The sequence below is a fragment of the Babylonia areolata genome, chromosome 27 (assembly GCF_041734735.1).
Source record: "Babylonia areolata isolate BAREFJ2019XMU chromosome 27, ASM4173473v1, whole genome shotgun sequence".
NCBI classification, from domain to species: Eukaryota; Metazoa; Mollusca; class Gastropoda; order Neogastropoda; family Buccinidae; genus Babylonia; species Babylonia areolata.
In genome coordinates this window covers 12,278,981-12,299,324 of record NC_134902.1, presented here as the reverse complement: position 1 = coordinate 12,299,324, position 20,344 = coordinate 12,278,981, and the positions used below count along the sequence as shown (strand labels likewise).

At 38.8% G+C, this 20,344-nt stretch overlaps 2 protein-coding genes across 2 annotated transcripts; both read left to right on the top strand.

The window, feature by feature from the left end:
- The first annotated feature begins 477 nt into the window (after window positions 1-477).
- On the top strand, window positions 478-8,344 carry LOC143301595 (uncharacterized). Its single transcript, XM_076615988.1, has 5 exons — window positions 478-823; window positions 4,871-5,021; window positions 5,801-6,042; window positions 6,777-6,954; window positions 8,340-8,344. Exons 1-5 carry the CDS (start codon window positions 632-634, stop codon window positions 8,342-8,344), a joined length of 768 nt encoding a protein of 255 aa, XP_076472103.1. The 5' UTR covers window positions 478-631.
- A 3,250-nt stretch (window positions 8,345-11,594) lies between these two features.
- LOC143301454 (uncharacterized) lies at window positions 11,595-14,558 on the top strand. Its single transcript, XM_076615755.1, has 3 exons — window positions 11,595-11,690; window positions 12,714-12,860; window positions 14,358-14,558. Exons 1-3 carry the CDS (start codon window positions 11,624-11,626, stop codon window positions 14,516-14,518), a joined length of 375 nt encoding a protein of 124 aa, XP_076471870.1. The 5' UTR covers window positions 11,595-11,623; the 3' UTR covers window positions 14,519-14,558.
- The last annotated feature ends 5,786 nt before the right edge of the window (window positions 14,559-20,344 follow it).

Sequence of the window (20,344 nt, the reverse complement as noted above, 5' to 3'; positions counted from 1 at the left end):
TGATACAGTCTTCAATAACAAGATCGATCTAAATTAATCAAGATTTGAAAATTAAAAAGGAAAGTTCTTAGGGTATTTTGATAAGTTCAGTGGTCTTGTGCTCGTAAACGACGTGAGTAAATGAGCCAAACATCCAAACCTAAGTTTTTGCACTCTGTTGTTGTTGTTTTGTTTGTTTTTTTTTGGGGGGGGGGGGGGGGGTTACGTACGTTTGCCGGCGGCTGGGGAATTTAATTATCTACTTTGAAAACTTTTTTTTCCAGATTATATTATGTAAGGAAAGGCATAATCATGGTCACTGTTATATCCAGTCATCGAGCTTAATGGTCACAGTCATTGTAGATGACATGACGGCAGCGTGGGTTTCACCTGCAGTGGGCGTTAGCATTGCAGAGAGACTCACCTGACATGTGGAAGAATGACGTCACCGCCGTGTGTGGCCCATGTCTCCAGGAAGAGAGGTCACTGACAGGAACGTCTGCTACAACAGTCTACAACTGTTAACAAACAGGACGAAAACGGTGTTTTTCTTTGCTGGCTTGTGCAAAGTTTATATCCTCTAGCATTGGGTGTTTCATCCGAATAAGTTTCACACAGAACTTTGCGTCGGTAACGATTTGTTTGTGTCGCCATGATGCCGAGAGCGTGTTGGTTGGCAGTGGTCGTCTGGTTTGTGGCGGTTGGCGCTAATGACTTAAATCACGGCTACGATGCAAAGAGTGGTGAAAACAGACTGCACAAGCCCACCTGTCTACAGTTGTGCGCTGAATTGAATATTAAGGACGGGTGTCAGCGTGCACCCCAGGAATCCGTGAGGGAAGAGGTAAGCCTAAAACTTGTATGGGTCACTTGAATCTCAACAGTTAATTGCCGCATACGGAATAGAGAGGAAGAAATTTTAAAACTGGCGTTCAGCAGCTTAATTTTGGGAAATGGAAATTATTGTAATTATCAAAACTCATTTATCAGAATCATAGACGCTCACAGTCTCACACGTGTGCATACAAAAGTACACGAGCGTGCACTGCATGATTACACACACATTGGAGAGTCGTCTTCTTCTTTTAAGTAATTATGTGCAGACACTGCATACCAACACTGGCCATTTCTTGACAGGTTGTGATGTAATTTTCCTACCTTAATTAGGTCCTGGTGTTTACAAATATATAGGACAGTTAATCCGAGTTGAATGATTCTGTCCACTGTCCAGGTCTGCAAGTCCCACACTCATTACATGTATACAGACTTTATCCAGACATTATTTTCTCATAAAATGAGAAAAAATTCCCAGAAATTTTGTTTGAGTGGGCTTTTGTGAATATGATCATGTCATCCTCACTATTAAAGTATCCATGCTACACTTTTTTGGGTGTGCAAGCTGAGCATGACTGTTCATTTCCTGATTGTTTACTGAACTTTGACATGATCTGTATTGATAAACAGATGCTATTTTATCTTTTGCATGTGTATGCTATTGTATATAGATATACATATACTGATCTGGGAAAATGGAAAATCACCACACCCTCCGAACACAAATATCAGAATCCAGGACCCTCACATTGGAACTATGGAAGTCAATAAACAATTTGGCTGTTGCTCCAGTCAGCTGGATAATAATCCAGGGTGTTGTTGTTGTTGTTTTTATCCTAGGGGACACAGAAATCAGTTTAGGAAATATTATTATAATGATTTTTTCATGTAACCCATTTTTTTTCAAGCAGAAGCATTTTTAAATGCTTTACAAATACATACTTAAAATGAATAAACATATAAAATGAAGTTCAAAATGTAAAAAAATTAATAGCCAGGCAGGAACATATATGAGGTTGAGAAAGGAGACAGAGTATGTGTGGAGATGAGCCTGATTCAACAAACTCACTCTCTCTCTCTCTCTCTCTCTCTCTCTCTCTCTCTCTCTCTCTCTCTCTCTGTCTCTGTCTCTCTAAAAATATGTCAAAAAGTAACATAATTGTATTTAGAAAAAGTGGATATTTAGGACTAAAAATGGACTAAAATGGAATAATGATGCCTGTAGGGAATGTGTATAAATATTTAGGAATATATTTTTCAACAAAATTGAGTTTCACAGTTGCATGTAAAGATCTTGCAAGTAGAGTTAAACAAGCTTTACTTTGTGTTATGAAAAAACTGTCAAGTTTAAAAAATCAGTCTTTTGATCTGTTTGTTAAATTGTTTGATTCCCAGGTACAACCTGTTGTACAATATAGAGCAGAAATTTGGGGTCTCTCTAATGCTGCAGTTTGCTGCGAGAATGTTCACTAATTTGCATTGAAAAAGTTTCTTGGAGTTACCATGAAAATGCCCAATGATTTAATTTATGGAGAGACAAAAAGATATCCAGTATATCTCAATTCCACAGTAAGATGTATTCGCTATTGGTTGAAAATAACACAAATGAAAGATTCAAGGTTGTCAGTAAAAAGCATTTAACATGTTATAAGATTTAGATTTGAGGGGGAAGGTAAACTGGGTGTCAAAGGTTAGGTTTAGATTATATGAAGTGGGATTTGGTTATGTTTGGTTACAGCAGGGGATAGGGGACATAAAGGGATTTATTAGTGCACTCCAAACAAGATTAACTGACTGTAGATGGCAAGAATGGTCTTGTCATGTTCAAGGTAGCGATAGTTTTAAGTTACAGACAGTTCATTTCTCTGCACTCTATTCCTACTTATCTGTCAATAAAAATGGATTTAAGCATTTTGAAACATATCACAACCAGGTTCAGATTAGGAATTTCCAACGTATTTCTTCATCATTATTGTTATCGAAAGCCTAGTGTCTCTGATCTTAGTTGTCCTTTATGCAGACGTGCTGAAGAAACCAAACTTCACTTTATGTTGTGTTGCCCTGCTTTGAATGACATCAGAGTTAGACATAAATTGATTCCACAAAAATATAGACACCCTACTTTATTTTGACTTGCCATGCTTATGTCATCAACTAACCAAACTGTTATAAAACAGTTTGCTATTTACTTACATAAAGCTTTTAAGTTTCGCAGTGTATTATGTAGTTAATTATTATTAGTTGTGTATTATCCAGTTTGTGGATTATCCTTTGCAGTTATCATTTACTTTTGTAATTTGTTAGATTTTGATTTTGGATGTTGGTTCACTGTAGCCCCTTCATGAGGGGCCATGGCCTTTGTTGAATAAACTATCCGTATCCGTATCCGTATCTCTCTGTCTCTCCCTCGTCTCTCTCTGATATGTTTGTTAAGTGTTCATTGCAGATAGATTGTCTCAAAATGATTATCATAAACACAAAAACATTTCTTTGAGTTCAAAACTTGAAGACCTCAAATCCAGCTTGTTTCCAAAACAGTCAACCACTTTCCTTTGGAACAAACTCCCTTTTAAATTGTCCTCAATTGAAGAAGTCTGTCCAGAGAATTCTGACTCCTGCTGACACTCTCAGTTCTGAGGTGGGACCCTCTCATAGGGTAGAATTTGGTTTATGTGGATATACCAAATATTCCTGCATGACCTTGACATTGATTCAAATTCGCTTAAATGGCTGTAGTCCATAACAAGATCAAAACTTCTAGAACTTGGATCCAAGAATGTTTGTCAAGTTTTATTTAAGTCAGTCAAAATACTCAAATGGTTCTTAACATACATACTAAATCTAGATATGTGTAAATGGCAAAAGAAGATATTTCAAGTGTATTGAAATAGGATCATGATAGAATTATTTTCTGTTTTAATGCATTCTAATGCATTATTGTTTTGTTGGCACAAGCTGCACTGAAATAGGCTCAGTAATGTGAGAAAAATTGCTGATGTTATCCACACACATACACACACACACACACACACACACACACACACACACACACACACACACACACACACACACACACACATGTATGACTCAACAATAAATTATAAACACAGCAGTGTAGCCTTGGTCGTTTTGCCAATGTCAGAGACAAGGTAATCCATCCCACTGCACTCATATATTATTATGGCAGCTTAGTGTTTTCCATTCTTTTCCTGATGAACAATCCAAACTGCCATGTCGGTGGACAAGACTCCACACAGTCAAAACCTCTTTTCATTGTTTGGGAACTAGGAAAGAATTTTAAAGTAATTTTTCTCAGGGTGACTTTGGGCGACAATATTTAGTGTGTGTGTGTTTTGAATACATCACTGTCGACTAAAAGTGTGCAAGTAGTGAACCATGTTTTACCAGCCAGCTTCAGCTGAGTGTCAGGTGTCATGAGAAATTTATTGTTTTTTCAGGTACTCCTGTCTTTCTCACAGTCTCTGTTTCTCTCTGTATTTGTCTCTTTTGCTATACAGGCTTCTCCCTCCCTTCTCTCCTTGTTATTCTAGCTAGTCTGTTTTCCTGCCTCCCATGAAATGAGATACAAAGTTTCCATTGGCCAACATTGAGATGGGTGCATGTGTACATTTATAAACATCAAATTGAAAAAGCATATGTGCTTGAGTGTTGGGAAGAACTGAGAGAGAGAGAGAGAAATATTTAAACACACACACACACACACACACACACACACACACACACACACACACACACACACACATAAATATATAGCATTTGTATGCTTGCCAGCAATATATTGATATAACATTGTATTGTTTTGTTGTTCAATTGTTTATTTATATATTGACATGCATCATTTCACCTTTTTCTTTATACATATTGCTCTTTAATCAAGGTGATGTGACTGTGGTGAATAACACTAAGTTTACGACAATACAAGCAATGTCACAAGAAAGATAATATTATGGTGAATACATTTCAGAGGAAAAAATCTTACCTGTTTTTTTGTGTTTTTTTCTCTCTCTCTTTTTTTTTCAAAATGTCTGCTGGTCAGGTGATTATCATGACCAATGGCAGTGCAACAATCCAGAGTTGGAAATGGGACACGATCACAATGGTGGTGACAACCTATTTTGACGGCATATCAAAGACCAGCTTGACATCCTGTGTTGCCCACTCTAAAGGAAAACGCTATGGACTGCGAGGTAACTGGTCTTGTGTCTTTAGAACTGGTCAGTTTGGCGTCTTGTGCAGCCGTTGAAAGTTTTCTTTTATTTGTTGTAATGTAATTTGTTTTGTTTTCTGTTTAGAAATCATAATTTTTTTGTATGGCATCAGTTTTGGGAACTGCTCATGAAAGCATGGCAAACAAAAAAAAGTCTGGGTTTTTTTTTATTTGGGGTGTGTGTTTTTTTGTGGGTTTTTTTTGTTTTTTTGTTGTTGTTTTTTTTTTTGGGGGGGGGGGGGGTCTTTCTTTTTTTCTTTTTTTTCTTTCTTTCTTTTTTAATAGCTTACACATAATATAATAGATTCCAGTGATGAAATTGAAGGGCACGTTTTTGTGTCAAATTTGCTATCATATTTTAAACCATAATTTTGTTGTTTTCTTTTCTTTCGACACTTTTTGGGTTTGTTTTTTTAGGGGGTGGGGGGGTTTTTTTTGTTTTTTTTTGTTTTTTTTTTGGTTTGTTTTTTTTGCATTCATTTGTTTAGTGCAAAACATTTTTTTTGTGTGACAGGCTGAAATTACAGTGGGTGGGGTAGTAGGTTTATACAATAAATCTGATGGACTTGATTGTCTTGTTAAAGTGTTGGATTTTCAATCAGAGGGTCTTGTGTTCATTTCCAGTATCAGTGCCTGGTTAGTTAAAATTAAGGTTTTTTTTCTTCATTTTCCCAGGTCAACTTTGTGCTTGTGCGCATTCAAGTGCACGTGCCCATGCCAGTTGTTTCTGCACTTGATATTTTTGTGTGCTTTTCATAGAATATGTACCTGGAAGTTATGATATCACCACCATTCTTGGAGATGTGGAAGCGATAAAGAAAGACTTCATCAGCAAGATCACTGAGTATCAAAGACAGACGATGGCAGACCACATGGTGTTTGACCTGCTCCTCTTCTTTCACCAGCTGGAAAAATTGCCCTCCAAGTCTGTCGCCATCGCAAAGATGAGCGACATTTTGTCAGCGGCGGCATCGAAAATCCGTGAAAATCACGATAGTGAGGTATGTTATTTGTCTATAATTTTGTCCATTGTTATATACCATTTTCATCTCTCTGTGGAAAGGGTTCACTGATTGAGGTTAGCTCTATGTGTGTGTGTATATGTGTGGGTGTGTGTGCCATGACACATTGCGTGCGCATACATGTTATCTCTACTTTTCTTTTTGTCTTTTTTGAGATTCGTGCTAGAGTTAGTGGTCAGTCTCACCTTGCACTGCATTGCTTAACACCAAATTGGTATAGGCCTTTGTTCATTTCTGTTTCACTATTTTGTGCTTGCTTAAAAAGAACAAGAATGCTGAAGAACTGTGCCTGACCACTTATTTTGTCAGCTGTTTTATTTTGTTGATCATTATATTGTGTCTTGGAAATTATGAGACTTGTTTTCTTGGGGATCTTTCTTTAAAGGGGGCTGTGTTTTTTGTGTGGTGTTTTTTGTTGTTGTTTTGTTTTGGTGTTTTTTGTTATTATTTTGTTTATTTGTTTTCTAAATTGTAATATGTTACTTAAAAAAATGTCTTCACAAAGAGGTATACCATTTTCTTTTCCTAGGAGGTACTGTTTATTTCTTATTCTTATACCAGCTCATCACAGACATTTCATGCCACTCAGACAGTATGCATTTCTTTGATAAGGCTTTTTTTTTTTTTAGACAGGTAGTCATAGAAATGGTACATAGTGTTCCCATGTTTATGTGGCAACTGGTGTTGAAAAAAAATGGCATTACCTGGCACAGGTGTTTTGCGTGGTTCCGTGGGAGCCCCCTTGCCCAGAGACCAACTGCACAGAGATCAGGATGCTGCTGGGTTACTGCCACGTTCTGCTCCTGAGCCCTGACAGCTACATGCCCAAACCGGAGCCGGACGGAAATTGCAAGGCTCAGGCTACCGTCCCCATTTCCAAGTTCCTGTATGGTGAGCCCTGTTTTCCTCATGTGTGTTTTCTTCCACTCCCACCCCTACCCCTCATTTTCAGATGAGGGGGCTCCCTACCCCTCATATTCAAATGTGGGGGCTCCCTTACCCCTCATATTCAAATGTGGGGGCTCCCTACCCCTCATATTCAAATGTGGGGGCTCCCTACCCCTCATATTCAAATGTGGGGGCTCCCTACCCCTCATATTCAAATGTGGGGACTCCCTACCCCTCATATTTAAATGTGGGGACTCCCTACCCCTCATATTCAAATGTGGGGCCTCCCTACCCCTCATATTAAATGTCGGGGCCCCTACCCCTTGTATTCAAATGTGGGGGCCCCCTGCCCCTCATATTCAAATGTTTGGCCTCCCTACCCCTCATATTCAAATGTGGGGACTCACTACCCTTCAAATTCCAATGTGGGGGCCCCGTACCCCGCATATTAAATGTGGGCCTCCATACCCCTCATATTAAATGTGGGGGCCCCTTATCCCTCATATTCAAATGTGGGGGCTCCCTACCCCTCATATTAAATGTGGGGGCTCCCTACCCTTCATATTCAAATGTGGGGGTCCCTACCCCTCATATTCAAATGTGGGGGCTCCCTACCCCTCACATTAAATGTGGGGGCTCCCTACTCCTCATATTCAAATGTGGGGGCTCCCTACCCCTCACATTAAATGTGGGGGCTCCCTACCCTTCATATTCAAATGTGGGGGTCCCTACCCCTCATATTCAAATGTGGGGGCTCCCTACCCCTCATATTAAATGTGGGGGCTCCCTACCCTTCATATTCAAATGTGGGGGTCCCTACCCCTCATATTCAAATGTGGGGGGGCTCTCTTCCCCTCATGTTAAATGTGGGGACTCACTACCCCTCATATTCAAATATGGGGGTCCCTACCCCTCATATTAAATGTGGGGGCTCCCTACTCCTCATATTCAAATGTGGGGGTCCCTACCCCTCATATTCAAATATGGGGGCTCTCTACCCCTCATATTCAAATATGGGGGGCTCTCTTCCCCTAATATTAAATGTGGGGGTCCCTACCCCTCATATTCAAATGTGGGGGGGCTCTCTTCCCCTCATGTTAAATGTGGGGGCTCCTTTCCCCTCATATTAAATGTGGGGGCTTCCTACCCCTCATGTTAAATGTGGGGGCTCCTTTCCCCTCATATTAAATGTGGGGGCTTCCTACCCCTCATATTAAATGTGGGGGGCTGTTTTCACAAAAGTTAACAAACCTGATACAGACCCACTGTAATTTATGTGCCTGAGGCATATTTCATTGTGAATATACAGGATATTACCAGCCATCATGGATATTGGTTATAATTGAGGACTGCCTCTTCATTTGTATACATATAGCTTTTTGGTGCAGATTGACCGTGCTGTTTCAGAAACATATGAATTAAAGCTGAAACAATTCTTCAGCAACATGTTACTTGTGATGCAAAGCAACAGAGCTTTTTCAGAAAATGCATACAGCAAATCTAGCCTAGTTCCTTATTCATCCTGACATTGCAGAACAAGAGTTGTTTCCAAAGTGCTTACTTTTAGTTTCAGGTTTGAGGCGACCTCAAAGGATGCACACTACGCCCCTTCTGATTTAATTTTTAAAGAATTAAAAGATAAGAATAAAATTTAAGAAAGAACAGAGAGCAGGTGACTGGCCAACACACAAACCCAGAATGCTGGTTGAGGCTTTGAGAGCCCACCATAGCTATGCATAAAACATTTACTTAAAATGAAAGAAGACAGATAAACAAAACAAAATAAACAGTTTATAAATTCATTAAAATATAATGAAAATGAAAGATAACATAGAAAGCAAATGATTGAAATGAAGTAAGAATAGAAACGTGCCATGTTCAGCAAACTTTTGCATTGACAAATAAGAGAAAATGTTTAAGTGCTTCAAAATTCAAGGCTAACTCTTAACTGTGTTTCAATAAAACGGTGACACATTGCAGGTGTGGATCGTTACATTGCTTTGAGGGCCCAGGCAGTTGTTCAGCAGTCCATCGTGGCTGGGATTCCGTGGCATGGCTATACCTACAAATGTGCTTCGTTGTCTGTAAGGCCCTTATAGTTTGTTGCAGTTTGTGTTAACTATATGTGTGTGTGTTAATGGTGGTGTGTAACTTTGTGTGTGTGTATGTGTGAAAGGTGGTGCATGTACATGTGGATATTTGCATGTGAGTGCATGTGTATAGTAGTATTTTTGGTTGTAAAGGATGTTAGACACGATCTGTGTGTGTGTGTGTGTGTGTGTGCACCCACACGTTAGTATGTACATATATGTGTAGTACATGTCCATGTATTCATATATGATTGTGTGTGTGTGTGTGTGTGTGTGTAAGGGGTATGTGTGTAGTATATATGCATGTATTCAGATTTCAAAACATTTGGGAAGATCACTTGTATGAGTTCTTGCAGCCCTTTATTCAGACATGTTTATTCAGCTGCAGTACTTGTTTACAAGCATTCACTTCTTGAGTGTTAGAAAAACCACCAGCATTTCATCACCGTGATCTCCATTAAAAGAACAGCTTTTGTTTTTGTGTGTGTGTTTGTTTACGCCTGACTAAGCGCGTCATGTCACGCTGCTGGTCAGGCATCTGCTTGGCAGATGTGGTGTAGCATATATGGATTTGTCCGAATGCAGTGACGCCTCCTTGAGCTACCGAAACTGAAACTGTTTGTTTATATGTTTTATTTCTTTGTACAGTTGAAGCATTTATTTCTGTGACTGTGTTGATCAGCAGTGAAGTTCACTCTGTGCTTTTTTATAATGATGTGCATAGTTTACAGCTGTAACTGCTACAGCTTTGTAAAATGTTAGAGTCTGCCTTTACTTTTGTAAAATGTTAGAGTCTGCCTTTACTTTTGTAAAATGTTAGAGTCTGCCTTTACTTTTGTAAAATGTTATAGTCTGCCTTTACTTTTGTAAAATGTTATAGTCTGCCTTTACTTTTGTAAAATGTTAGAGTCTGCCTTTACTTTTGTAAAATGTTAGAGTCTGCCTTTACTTTTCATCATAAAGAAGAAAAGAACAAAAACAATCCACTGAACACTTAAAAAAAAAAAAAATTAAAAAGACAACCAACAGCTAAATTCTTTCTTTTATTTCACAGACAGTTTTTGCCTTTCTAGTCTGTCAGTCGGCAATTTGTGATGTGTTTACTTGGCAGCTGGGATGGGCTTCAGCTGTCCTCACTGCAGTGTTGTTTTGTACTTTTTTCCATGTTTTTTTGTGCATTGTAGTTGATTTTTTTATTCACTCTTTTATGTGGTGTTAGATTAAGTTGAGTGGCTGGCATCTTTATTGCCCAGTTTTATTGTATGAGTGAAGCAGTGTAGTTACCGATCAAAAGCTGCCAAAGAAACTGTTTTATTCTTCATGATTTGAGATTTTCTTATGGCATGTTTGCAGCCACAGTATGGCCTTCATAGTCATTTGGGCCATGAGCAACATTTGATGAATAAGTGAATAATTGTGTCTTAGGATGTATTGAATTGTTTTCTCAATGATTCTGTGTTTTGCTGAGTGGTCATTTTTACCATTTGGGCCATGAGCAACAATCGATAAATAAGTGAATAAATGCTTCTGAGGATGTATTAAATTGTTTTCTCAATGATTCTGTGTTTTGCTGAGTGGTCATTTTTACCCAGTCATGCAGGCAGCCATTAGTAAGGTGAATCCAGGCAGTTGGTTATTTAAACCTACTTTTTTCTTTTCTTTTTTTTTTCTTTGATAACAAATATTTTAGATTGATTTAGATTTGAATGCCATTTTCATTTTCAGGGTGATACATGTATGGTTCACAAATCAGATGGAGGCCAGTGTTTTGATGATTCCAACCGACGTAGGCATTCTCTGAGCGATATCCACAGTTCGTCCATTTCAAAAGTTCGGGTCAAAATGGATGACATGAATAAAGGCATTTATTATAATGTGGTAAGTTTTTATGCTATTTGTGTGTGTGTTTTTATAATAATACATGAATTTTTTACTGTCTGAAATTATTCTAAACAGAAATGTCTTTCGTAGTATGCATGCATTTATGTGTATGTGTGGCAGAAAATGATGGAGTCAGTTTGTGTGTGTGTATGTGTGTGATAATGATATTTCAATTGATTAAATGCATAGATTTATTATGCATAAATTTTGACGTATACGGTACATGTTTTTTAATACAATGATTAATGCATGCGTAGATTTTGTAACATACATATACTTTTTTGGATGGGTGTGGAATAGTATAATTTTCATATTGAATGGTTAATCGCACACATAATTTGGTAACATTTATAGATTACATAAATGATGATTGATTAAATGTTTAGAGACATATTATCTGTTGACATATTTTCATATAATTGTCCTGAAAGCTGCTTCTGTTTTTAATTTATTCAAGATTTGGTGGTGTTGATTATATTGTGATTAAACTTCTTTTTTTTTTTTTCTTTTTTTTTATTAGTGGAGACGAATCTGTCAACATCGATTACTGAACATGAGAAAAGGTGGCTGTGCAATATTTTAACAGGAAAGGAGTTTTGGACTGGTGTTGAAGTGTTTTTACTTTTCTGTGTAGGGGGTTGGGAGGGGGTTGATATTTTTCTTAATGTTTTTTCTCTATTTTCCAGAATGACAGTGCACAAATGTGGTTTGAGAACTTCACCACGTTATACATCAAGTATCAGTTGGTGCAGGACCTTCAGTTGAGAGGTGAGCCATCTTCTTTCTGAGCATTCGAAGGGGCTGATCACAGCCATTTTGTTCTTGGCGGAACTGATGAGGATGATGAGGACTCATTCCCTGAGATGGCCTTCACTTGCTTTGGTTTTAGTCACACACATTGTTCTTTTATATATATATAAAATACAACAGTATTGTACTTGTGTCATGGGGGACTTGAATAGAAGCTGTTTAGAATATATATATATATATATATATATATATATATATATATATATAAACAACAGTATTGTACTTGTGTCATGGAGGACTTGAATAGAAGCTGAGTAGCCTTTCTTTTTATTGGAATTTTGTTTGCCCTTTTTTTTTTTTTTTTTTTTTTTTTTTTTTACCTTAGCTTTGTTCCAGATTGATCTAACTTTCACAGGACCTTTTCATTTTCAGTCCTTGGTCTGAGTTGGTTGACAAGACTGACATGAAGTATGCTAGTTGGTTTTAATTCTTCTGTTGTCAGAAAACCATTCTGGGTCAAGGGGAGAGGGTGGGGGCTCTTGATGTTAGAAGTGTATTTTAGCTGGTTTGTGTGCGTGTGTGTGAAAGTGGGTTGGTGAATGCACAGAATGTGGAAATACATGTGTTGTTTTTATTATCCTGTGTATATGCACATGCACATCTTTGTTTGCATATTCAATCACATATAGGTAGTTGTATGTCTGTGTAGCCATGATGGTTCTTCAATCTTGCTGCCACACTCAGTGGCCTCTTGAAAGTTTGATACTTTGTCCTGTTTTGCCTGTCCACCATTCCCGTTTTGCCTATTCAACCTCTCTCTCTCTCTCAAACACACACCGTCTGTGTTTGTCTCTGTGTGTCTGTATCTGTGTGTGTGTGTCTGTGCGTGTCTATGTCTCTCTGTGTTTCTGTGTGCATGTGTGTGTCTGTGTCTGTGTACATTTGTGAGTGTGTATATCTGTGTGTGCATGTGTGTATGTATCTGTGTGTGTGTGTGTATCTGTGTGTGCATGTGTGTATATATCTGTGTGTGTGTGACAGGTCTGTCCATTTGGTACGGCGAGGACCTGGTGGTGGACATGTCAGTGGACGACACGACCTTCACCTGGACAGCCTGGGACTTCCTGACACACCACGTGCTGCACAAGGCTGCCTTCCATCCTGTCCAGAACAAACACGTCTATGCAGGTAAGTCACTTCAGTTCACCTGCCGCCATGGCAAAGTGGTTAACATCGCAGACTTTTGACTGGAAGGGTTAGGTTTGAGCCCCACCAGATGCACGCAATAGCCGAGTTGTTAAAGTATTAGACTTTGAATCTGATGGTCCCGGGTTAGAATCTCGGTAACGGCGCCTGGTGGGTAAAGGGTGGAGATTTATCCGGATCTCCCAGGTGATGCAGACCTGCTTGTGCCTGAACCCCCTTAGCGTGTATACGGCAAGCAGAAGATCAAATACGCACTTTAAAGATCCTGTAATCCATGTCAGCGTTCGGTGGGTTATGGAGACAAGAACATACCCAGCATACTCACCTTGAAAATGGAGTATGACTGCCTACATGGCAGGGGTAAAAACGGTCATACATGTAAAAGTCCACTTGTGTACATACAAGTGAACATGGGAGTTGAAGCCCACGAAAGAAGAAGAAGAAGAGGTTCTTTTTCAGACTGTGGCTGGTTCCTACACAGAGTTGAGTGTGATGTAGGCTCAGATTGGAAGGTCGGGACCACACAGTCAAGGGTTACATCCACTTCATGCATCTATGGGAGTGTTGTGCAAATTTCCTAACCAGCACTACAGGCGCCTGTATCTCTCAGCCTGGTTGACACCAGGAAATATAATGAGGCTACAGCCGTGTCAGGTAGACCAACAACTAAAATGGACCCCACAGCAGCAGCATCATGACCTCCATCCTCCTTCGTCATCATGCTTTGCATGTGCTGCAGAGGAAAAATTTCCATTTTTAAACGATAGATTTTAGTGGGCATTAAAATGATCTTGAGTCTCAACCTTGATGACTGTTGACCTGCTGTTGAAGCAAACGTTGTGGTGTTTGTTTGACGTGATGTGATTCTGGCACCGTCTTTGTTTCGCATGCCCGTCAGTGCGTCCTGTATTGTATTGCCCGGCACACCAGTCCAGAGCTACAGCAAGAGCTGCAGTTCCTGTGCTTGTTAATCACACTCAGTTACACATTATGCGGATGTCATACTCTTTCCTGATGGTGTGTCATAAACCTTGTGTGTGAGGGAGTGAGGGGGTGGGTGCGGTATGAACCTTGTACACACATGATGAGTCACTTTGAATACTGAGAAAGAGTGATCATGAATGATTTATGTAACTTGTAAAATTTTTCTTTCATGTAAAGTGCCCTGAGCTCTTAGAGAGAAAGGGTGCTATATAAATGTACACTATTATTATTATTATTAATGTGGATAAAAGAAAAACTATTTGGAGGCGCAGCTAACCATGTTGGAGCACTACCAAAAGTCAGTACGAATAAATTATTTCTGTTTATAATGTGCAGGAAAGCAAAGGTGATTTATTTTATTTTATTTTATTTTATTAAGATACTTCCCAGTTGTTCATTGGTAAAATTACAATGACAGAATGGTATCCACCGTTCCTGAATAAGCAGTAAGTAAGTGTCATGAAGCTTGAAGAATGATGTCTTCCTTTTCCCCAGACACTGTGGCCTGGGTGAGTGTTGGCTGCCTGCTTCTGGGCATCGTGCTGGGCGTCACCTTCACCTGCATCGCTTTCCGAAGGAAGGCTTTCCGCCGCCCCAACCGACCCTTCAAGTTAGATGAAGTGGATGATGATTTCCGTGACGATGAAGGGCTGTAAGCTGTTGCATCTGTCTTGTCTTTAGTGTCATGTTGTAGAGTTTTATGAGGGTTGTAAGCCATTGCATCTGTCTTGTCTTTTGCATTGTGTTGAAGAGTTTTATGAGGATTGTAAGCCATTGCATCTGTCTTGTCTTTTGCAGTATGTTGTAGAGTTTTATGAGGGTTGTAAGCCATTGCATCTGTCTTGTCTTTTGCATTATGTTGAAGAGTTTTATGAGGGTTGTAAGCCATTGCATCTGTCTTGTCTTTTGCATTATGTTGAAGAGTTTTATGAGGGTTGTAAGCCATTGCATCTGTCTTGTCTTTTGCATTATGTTGAAGAGTTTTATGAGGGTTGTAAGCCATTGAATCTCTCTTGTCTTTCATATCATGTCACTGGGTTTTTTTCTTTTATTTTGTAGATTGCTTGTCGGACAAGTTTTGGTAGTGTTTAGTTTCAACAACTATTTTATTCATGTATTCAGAATGGAGAGAAGCAAAAACAAGAAACAGCTTATTTTTCAGGATTGTTTCTCTAACAATCAGTTGTAGTGTTGTTTCTTCCCTTTCTTTTTTCTTTCTTTTCTTTATTCTTTTTTCCCTACCCCCAAGTTAATATGTTTGTATCTTCATTTATTTCTGCTTTTTGTGGGATGTGATTTTTCTGCCTATCTTGTGTGTCAGATTCATCAGGGTCTTGATAATCACAGCTGGCTTTGGGTAAATAGTGCTGTCATTTTTGTAATTTATTTAGTATTTTTCAGTTTATTTGTTTTTGTTTTTTTTAATTTATTTATTTATTTAATCATTATTTTCCTTTTTCTTTTCTTTTTTTCCCCTCAAGGCCTGACTAAGCGCATTGGTTACGTTGTTGGTCAGGCATCTGCTTAGCAGATGTGGTGTGGCATATATGGATTTGTCTAAACGCAGTGCCGCCTCCTTGAGTAACTGAACTGAACAAGTTCAGATGTCATGTTTATTCAGTTCTCCTGATGCTCTTCGTTTTTCTTCTTTTTTTCTCTCTCTCTTTTTTTTCTTCTTTTTTTTTTTACCCTCTATTTTCTTTTGTTTTCAGTTTAATCTTTTTGATAACAGATATCAACAATGCATGTATTTAACATTCCTTCTGTATCTAGTTTTGCTGCTAAAAAGGAATCAGTTCATCAAATATGTTTTTATCTATGGGTGAGGAATATATCTCAAGGACGTGTTGTTGGTTTTTTTCTTTTCTTTTGTTTTAATGTTGTTTGAAAATGTTTTAAATCAGATTGTTGTTTTTTGGTGTTTTTTTTTATTTGTTTTTTATAAAAGTCTGTGCCTCTGTCTCTTCCATGCATGCAGTCACACTTGCAGTCAGAAATTATTGTTTGTGATTTACAGTAATCTGTTCTCAGAAGTATATCATCTTATAACTGCAGACACCAAGCTTGCCTTCTGTCTGCAAACATGCTGAGATGTCCTTGCAGTGAGGGTTGGTGAAATCGGTGGTCTTCGATACAGTATTGTTGGGTGGGAATGATGTCTTTCTCTGAGTGCACAGAGTTGATTATATGAATGTTTAATGTCTCTTGGACTCTCACTTTGGGATCGGCTGCAGTTCTGACAATGATTTAAGGCATTCCTTGGTTTTGAAATTGTGTATGTGCATGCATGCGTTCATAGGGATGGCTTTGTGTGTGTGTGTGTGCTCATATGTGTATGTGTGTGGACATATGTATGTGGGTTTCTTATCTTTAATTATACAAACGTGAAGGGATGTTGTGATTAGGACTTGACACATGAACAAGGGACAGGCTATGAACAAGGGACAGGCAGGCTGTGAACAAGGGACAGGCTATGAACAAGGGACAGGCAGGCTGTGAACAAGGGACAGGCTATGAACAAGGGACAGGCAGGCTATGAACAAGGGACAGGCAGGCTGTGAACAAGGGACAGGCTATGAACAAGGGACAGGCAGGCTATGAACAAGGGACAGGCAGGCTGTGAACAAGGGACAGGCAGGCTGTGAACAAGGGACAGGCAGGCTGTGAACAAGGGACAGGCAGGCTGTGAACAGAGGGACAGGCAGGCTATGAACAAGGGACAGGCAGGCTATGAACAAGGGACAGGCAGGCTATGAACAAGGGACAGGCAGGCTGTGAACAAGGGACAGGCAGGCTATGAACAAGGGACAGGCAGGCTGTGAACAAGGGACAGGCAGGCTATGAACAAGGGACAGGCAGGCTATGAACAAGGGACAGGCAGGCTATGAACAAGGGACAGGCAGGCTGTGAACAAGGGACAGGCAGGCTATGAACAAGGGACAGGCAGGCTATGAACAAGGGACAGGCAGGCTGTGAACAAGGGACAGGCAGGCTATGAACAAGGGACAGGCAGGCTGTGAACAAGGGACAGGCAGGCTGTGAACAAGGGACAGGCTATGAACAAGGGACAGGCAGGCTATGAACAAGGGACAGGCAGGCTGTGAACAAGGGACAGGCAGGCTGTGAACAAGGGACAGGCAGGCTGTGAACAGAGGGACAGGCAGGCTGTGAACAGAGGGACAGGCTGTGAACAAAAGGAAATCTGTGACAGTCTACTGCAGTCATTCTGAAAGAGTTGGAAGCAAATTGGCTCCAGAGATTAGTTGTTTTCTTTTCTGGTATTTGGCAGACACAGAATTTTTTTTCTCTTTAAAGATGCAAACTAAATTTGAAAAAGCCCCATTCAAAAAAATGTTTTTGCTGCACAACCAGACACCCTTGCTGTGCAGTCTAAAATTAACAAGCAAGAAGGGATGATAATCCACAGAGGACTAAAATGGAATTTTTTAGAAACCAAAGTTAAATCTGGATTCCACACTGCAAGCCAGAAGCATGGACACGTGCAAATTAAAGTGTCACTTGTACCTTGACACTTTTTTTTATGAATTTTCCTAGTCAAGGTTGTACACTCATATTTACATTATACGGCTGACTGTATCAGTATTATCAAAGTTTGTTAAATCAGATTTGTTCTTGTTCAACAAAGCGTCTCTTAAATGATGTATCTAATTATCTGTCAGGAAATTGATCCTCATCTTCTGATATACCACCACATTTTTTTTGCATAATCCGGTGTATTATGTATATGGCTCTTTCTGTATGGAAATTATGTGCACTTACACAAGTGAGCACATGGTTTTGTGTTTGTGTGCATGTGTTTGTGTGTGTCTTAGAAGTGAGGGTGCATGATTGAAAGATGTGTCATTTATGTATGTTCTGTGTTTGTGTTCATGTGTGTGCAGATTCACATGTGCCCACATGCGCGTGTGCACACACACACACACACACAACACACACAAACACACACATATATGTTTGGGTGTTTTTTTTTAATGATTAATTCGAAAACTTTTTTCTTCTTCACACCAGTCATATTAGTTAGATTTGTTTTCAAATTGCTGTGAGGTCCTGAAGTTTCACCAAAAGACATTAACAAAACAACAACAACAACAAAAAGAAACCATTGTGTGTTAAATAATTTTGCTTTTGTGATGCAGACTACTGGGAGCTGTCTTTGTTAAACTCGGTGCCTCTTGCTACTCCAGCTTTCTGGCAGCTTGTCTGTGTCTGCAGGTTCAGTACTTGCCTGTGAACACCTCTGCTCCTGCTTTGTTTCGCAAACTGAAATGTTTCTGTGTCATCAGTGGTTGTCTTTTTCTTCTTTCTTTTTTTTTTTTTGAGGGGGGAGGGAGGGCAGGGTGCGGTAATGGTACAAAGAATTTTTGAGTACTTGATTTCTGTTGCTGTTTTTTTTTTTCCCCATATGTTAGTTTTTTTTTTATTTGTTTGTTTGCTTTTTGTTTTTCTCTTCATTTGATCAGATATATGCTTCAAAATCAAATGTTTGCTTTAAAATCAAATGTCTGCTTTAAAATCAAATGTCGGGAGTGGTTGTGATTGAGATGTTTTGTGTAAGATTGTAATATGTCTGATGGTCTTCGTTTGCTTTTTGCTTCTGGTGTTTCAGTGTTATGGAGCGTGTGTGTGAATACCAGTAATTTATATGCGACTCTGCACATTTCAACAGGGTGAAATTGCATACTGCATACTCGTTTCTGACATCATTTCAGCTGCTTGTACATTCCTTGTTGAAATTAGCAGGCAAACCTTAACTAACATTAACTCTTTTTTTTTTTTTTTGAGTGTGTGTGACTTGTTTTGCAATGATTTTGCTGCCTGCAGTTTTGTTATATATATTGTGTGCCAGTTTCTGCTGTTTTGCTTGTAATCTGTACCACACTTCTCTGCACTAAGTTTCTCTTCTGATATAATAAAGCTGTTCTGATTCTGATATTTAAAAAGGTCTCTCTTTTTGTGGCATTATTTGTGTTATGTTCCCATGTAAAAGTTTCAACAATTTTTTTTTTTTAAAGATGTTTAACCCTTTGACTGCCATGCACAAAAAAGCAGAAACTAATGTTTCAAGTCATAAAACAACATCCAGAACAATCAGCCAAAAAGTGAGAAAATGGACTAGAGATATACCACTCTAAATCAATTGTGTGAAATTTCAGCCTTCCACAGTTATTTCCCTTCTTTTGATGTCATCGGTGACCCAGAATTCTGTGGGCACGGCAGTCAAGGAGTTAACAGCCAGCCATTGCTTCTGAAGTGAATAGCAATCTATTATTAGTTTTTGTGAACTGAACTTGTAGAACATTGAAGTGTAGTGTTTTAATTAGTGCTGATTGTGACGCATATTGTCCTTATTGTATTTGAAATATAAGCCTTTTAATTCTAAGTTAGTATGTCTTTATGAAGCTTCATGTGACTAGTCATTGTTAACATTTTCACTTGACAAGAGTATGCAAGATATCTGTGTGCATATGTGTGTGTTCAGTTGTGTTATTGATCAGTTGTCACTGTTGTTGTTTTTTTGTTTTCTTCTGGCATCAGTTTGATTTTTTTTTTTTTTTTATGATATGTGTCGCATCTGGCAGTAATTTGACTTGCATGTTGTTGTGTTTTTTTTTTATTAAGAGGCTTTCTCAAATTAGCTGCTTTGTCTCAAAACATGAATAACCGCAAAGAGATTATCCAGTTGTGACCCTTCATAGACATGCCAGGTGCTCTTTCAGTATAGATAGCATCCCCACCTTCTGGAAATAAATGTGTCAGGAATTTCCTCTTTTCTATCCCTCTTTTTTTGTGTAGCTTTTTCATTATGTTTGTGCTGTCTCTTACTTTATTTTCTGCCATACTGGTTCGTTTACTTTTTGACTCACTTGTGTGTGTCTTGTCTGTCTGTCTGTCCGTGGTAAACGTTAACATTGCCATTTTCTCTGGACATACTTTGTTTGTCAATACCAAATTTGGCTTAAAAATCATAGGAATAAAATCTTTTCACAGTCATACCAATAAGAGTATGTAAGTCTCCTGAATTAAGCTGTGTTTCCTGTATAATTAACGGTTTATTTCGTTGAGGGCATTTCTGGGATTCTGAAAACACCATATGACCGCATCCCATTAGCAGTAGCATTGGCGATGCATAGTGAGTGGCGGCGTGACCTCGATTTTCTTGTTTGCAATTAAATGGAAAGAAATACAAATTCTGGACAGAACACATACAGTGACACAGACTACATCATCGACGTGTTTACTGCATATCAATCTTTTGAATGGATAATCAGTTAACTAGAATGAACATAATAGAAAAATTGAATGGACTGTGTCATACTTTCCTGGCGGGTGTAACTAAACTTATACATCTATCTAGATCCAGAGAAAAACAGCTTAATGTTGCAGTGTGATTGCAGTGATAGCCATGTCTCCTTTACCATGGACTTTAAAGAATTCTTAATTGCCCTTAAAGAATTTTTAAA

Bases quoted from the DNA above. Each gene is read 5' to 3' on its own strand.
- LOC143301595 (XM_076615988.1), top strand. From the start codon at position 632: ATGATGCCGAGAGCGTGTTGGTTGGCAGTGGTCGTCTGGTTTGTGGCG. The intron at 824-4,870 runs GTAAGCCTAAAA...TCTGCTGGTCAG, and splicing joins AGGAATCCGTGAGGGAAGAG to GTGATTATCATGACCAATGG. The intron at 6,043-6,776 runs GTATGTTATTTG...TACCTGGCACAG, and splicing joins GTGAAAATCACGATAGTGAG to GTGTTTTGCGTGGTTCCGTG.
- LOC143301454 (XM_076615755.1), top strand. From the start codon at position 11,624: ATGTGGTTTGAGAACTTCACCACGTTATACATCAAGTATCAGTTGGTG. The intron at 11,691-12,713 runs GTGAGCCATCTT...TGTGTGTGACAG, and splicing joins GCAGGACCTTCAGTTGAGAG to GTCTGTCCATTTGGTACGGC. The intron at 12,861-14,357 runs GTAAGTCACTTC...CCTTTTCCCCAG, and splicing joins GAACAAACACGTCTATGCAG to ACACTGTGGCCTGGGTGAGT.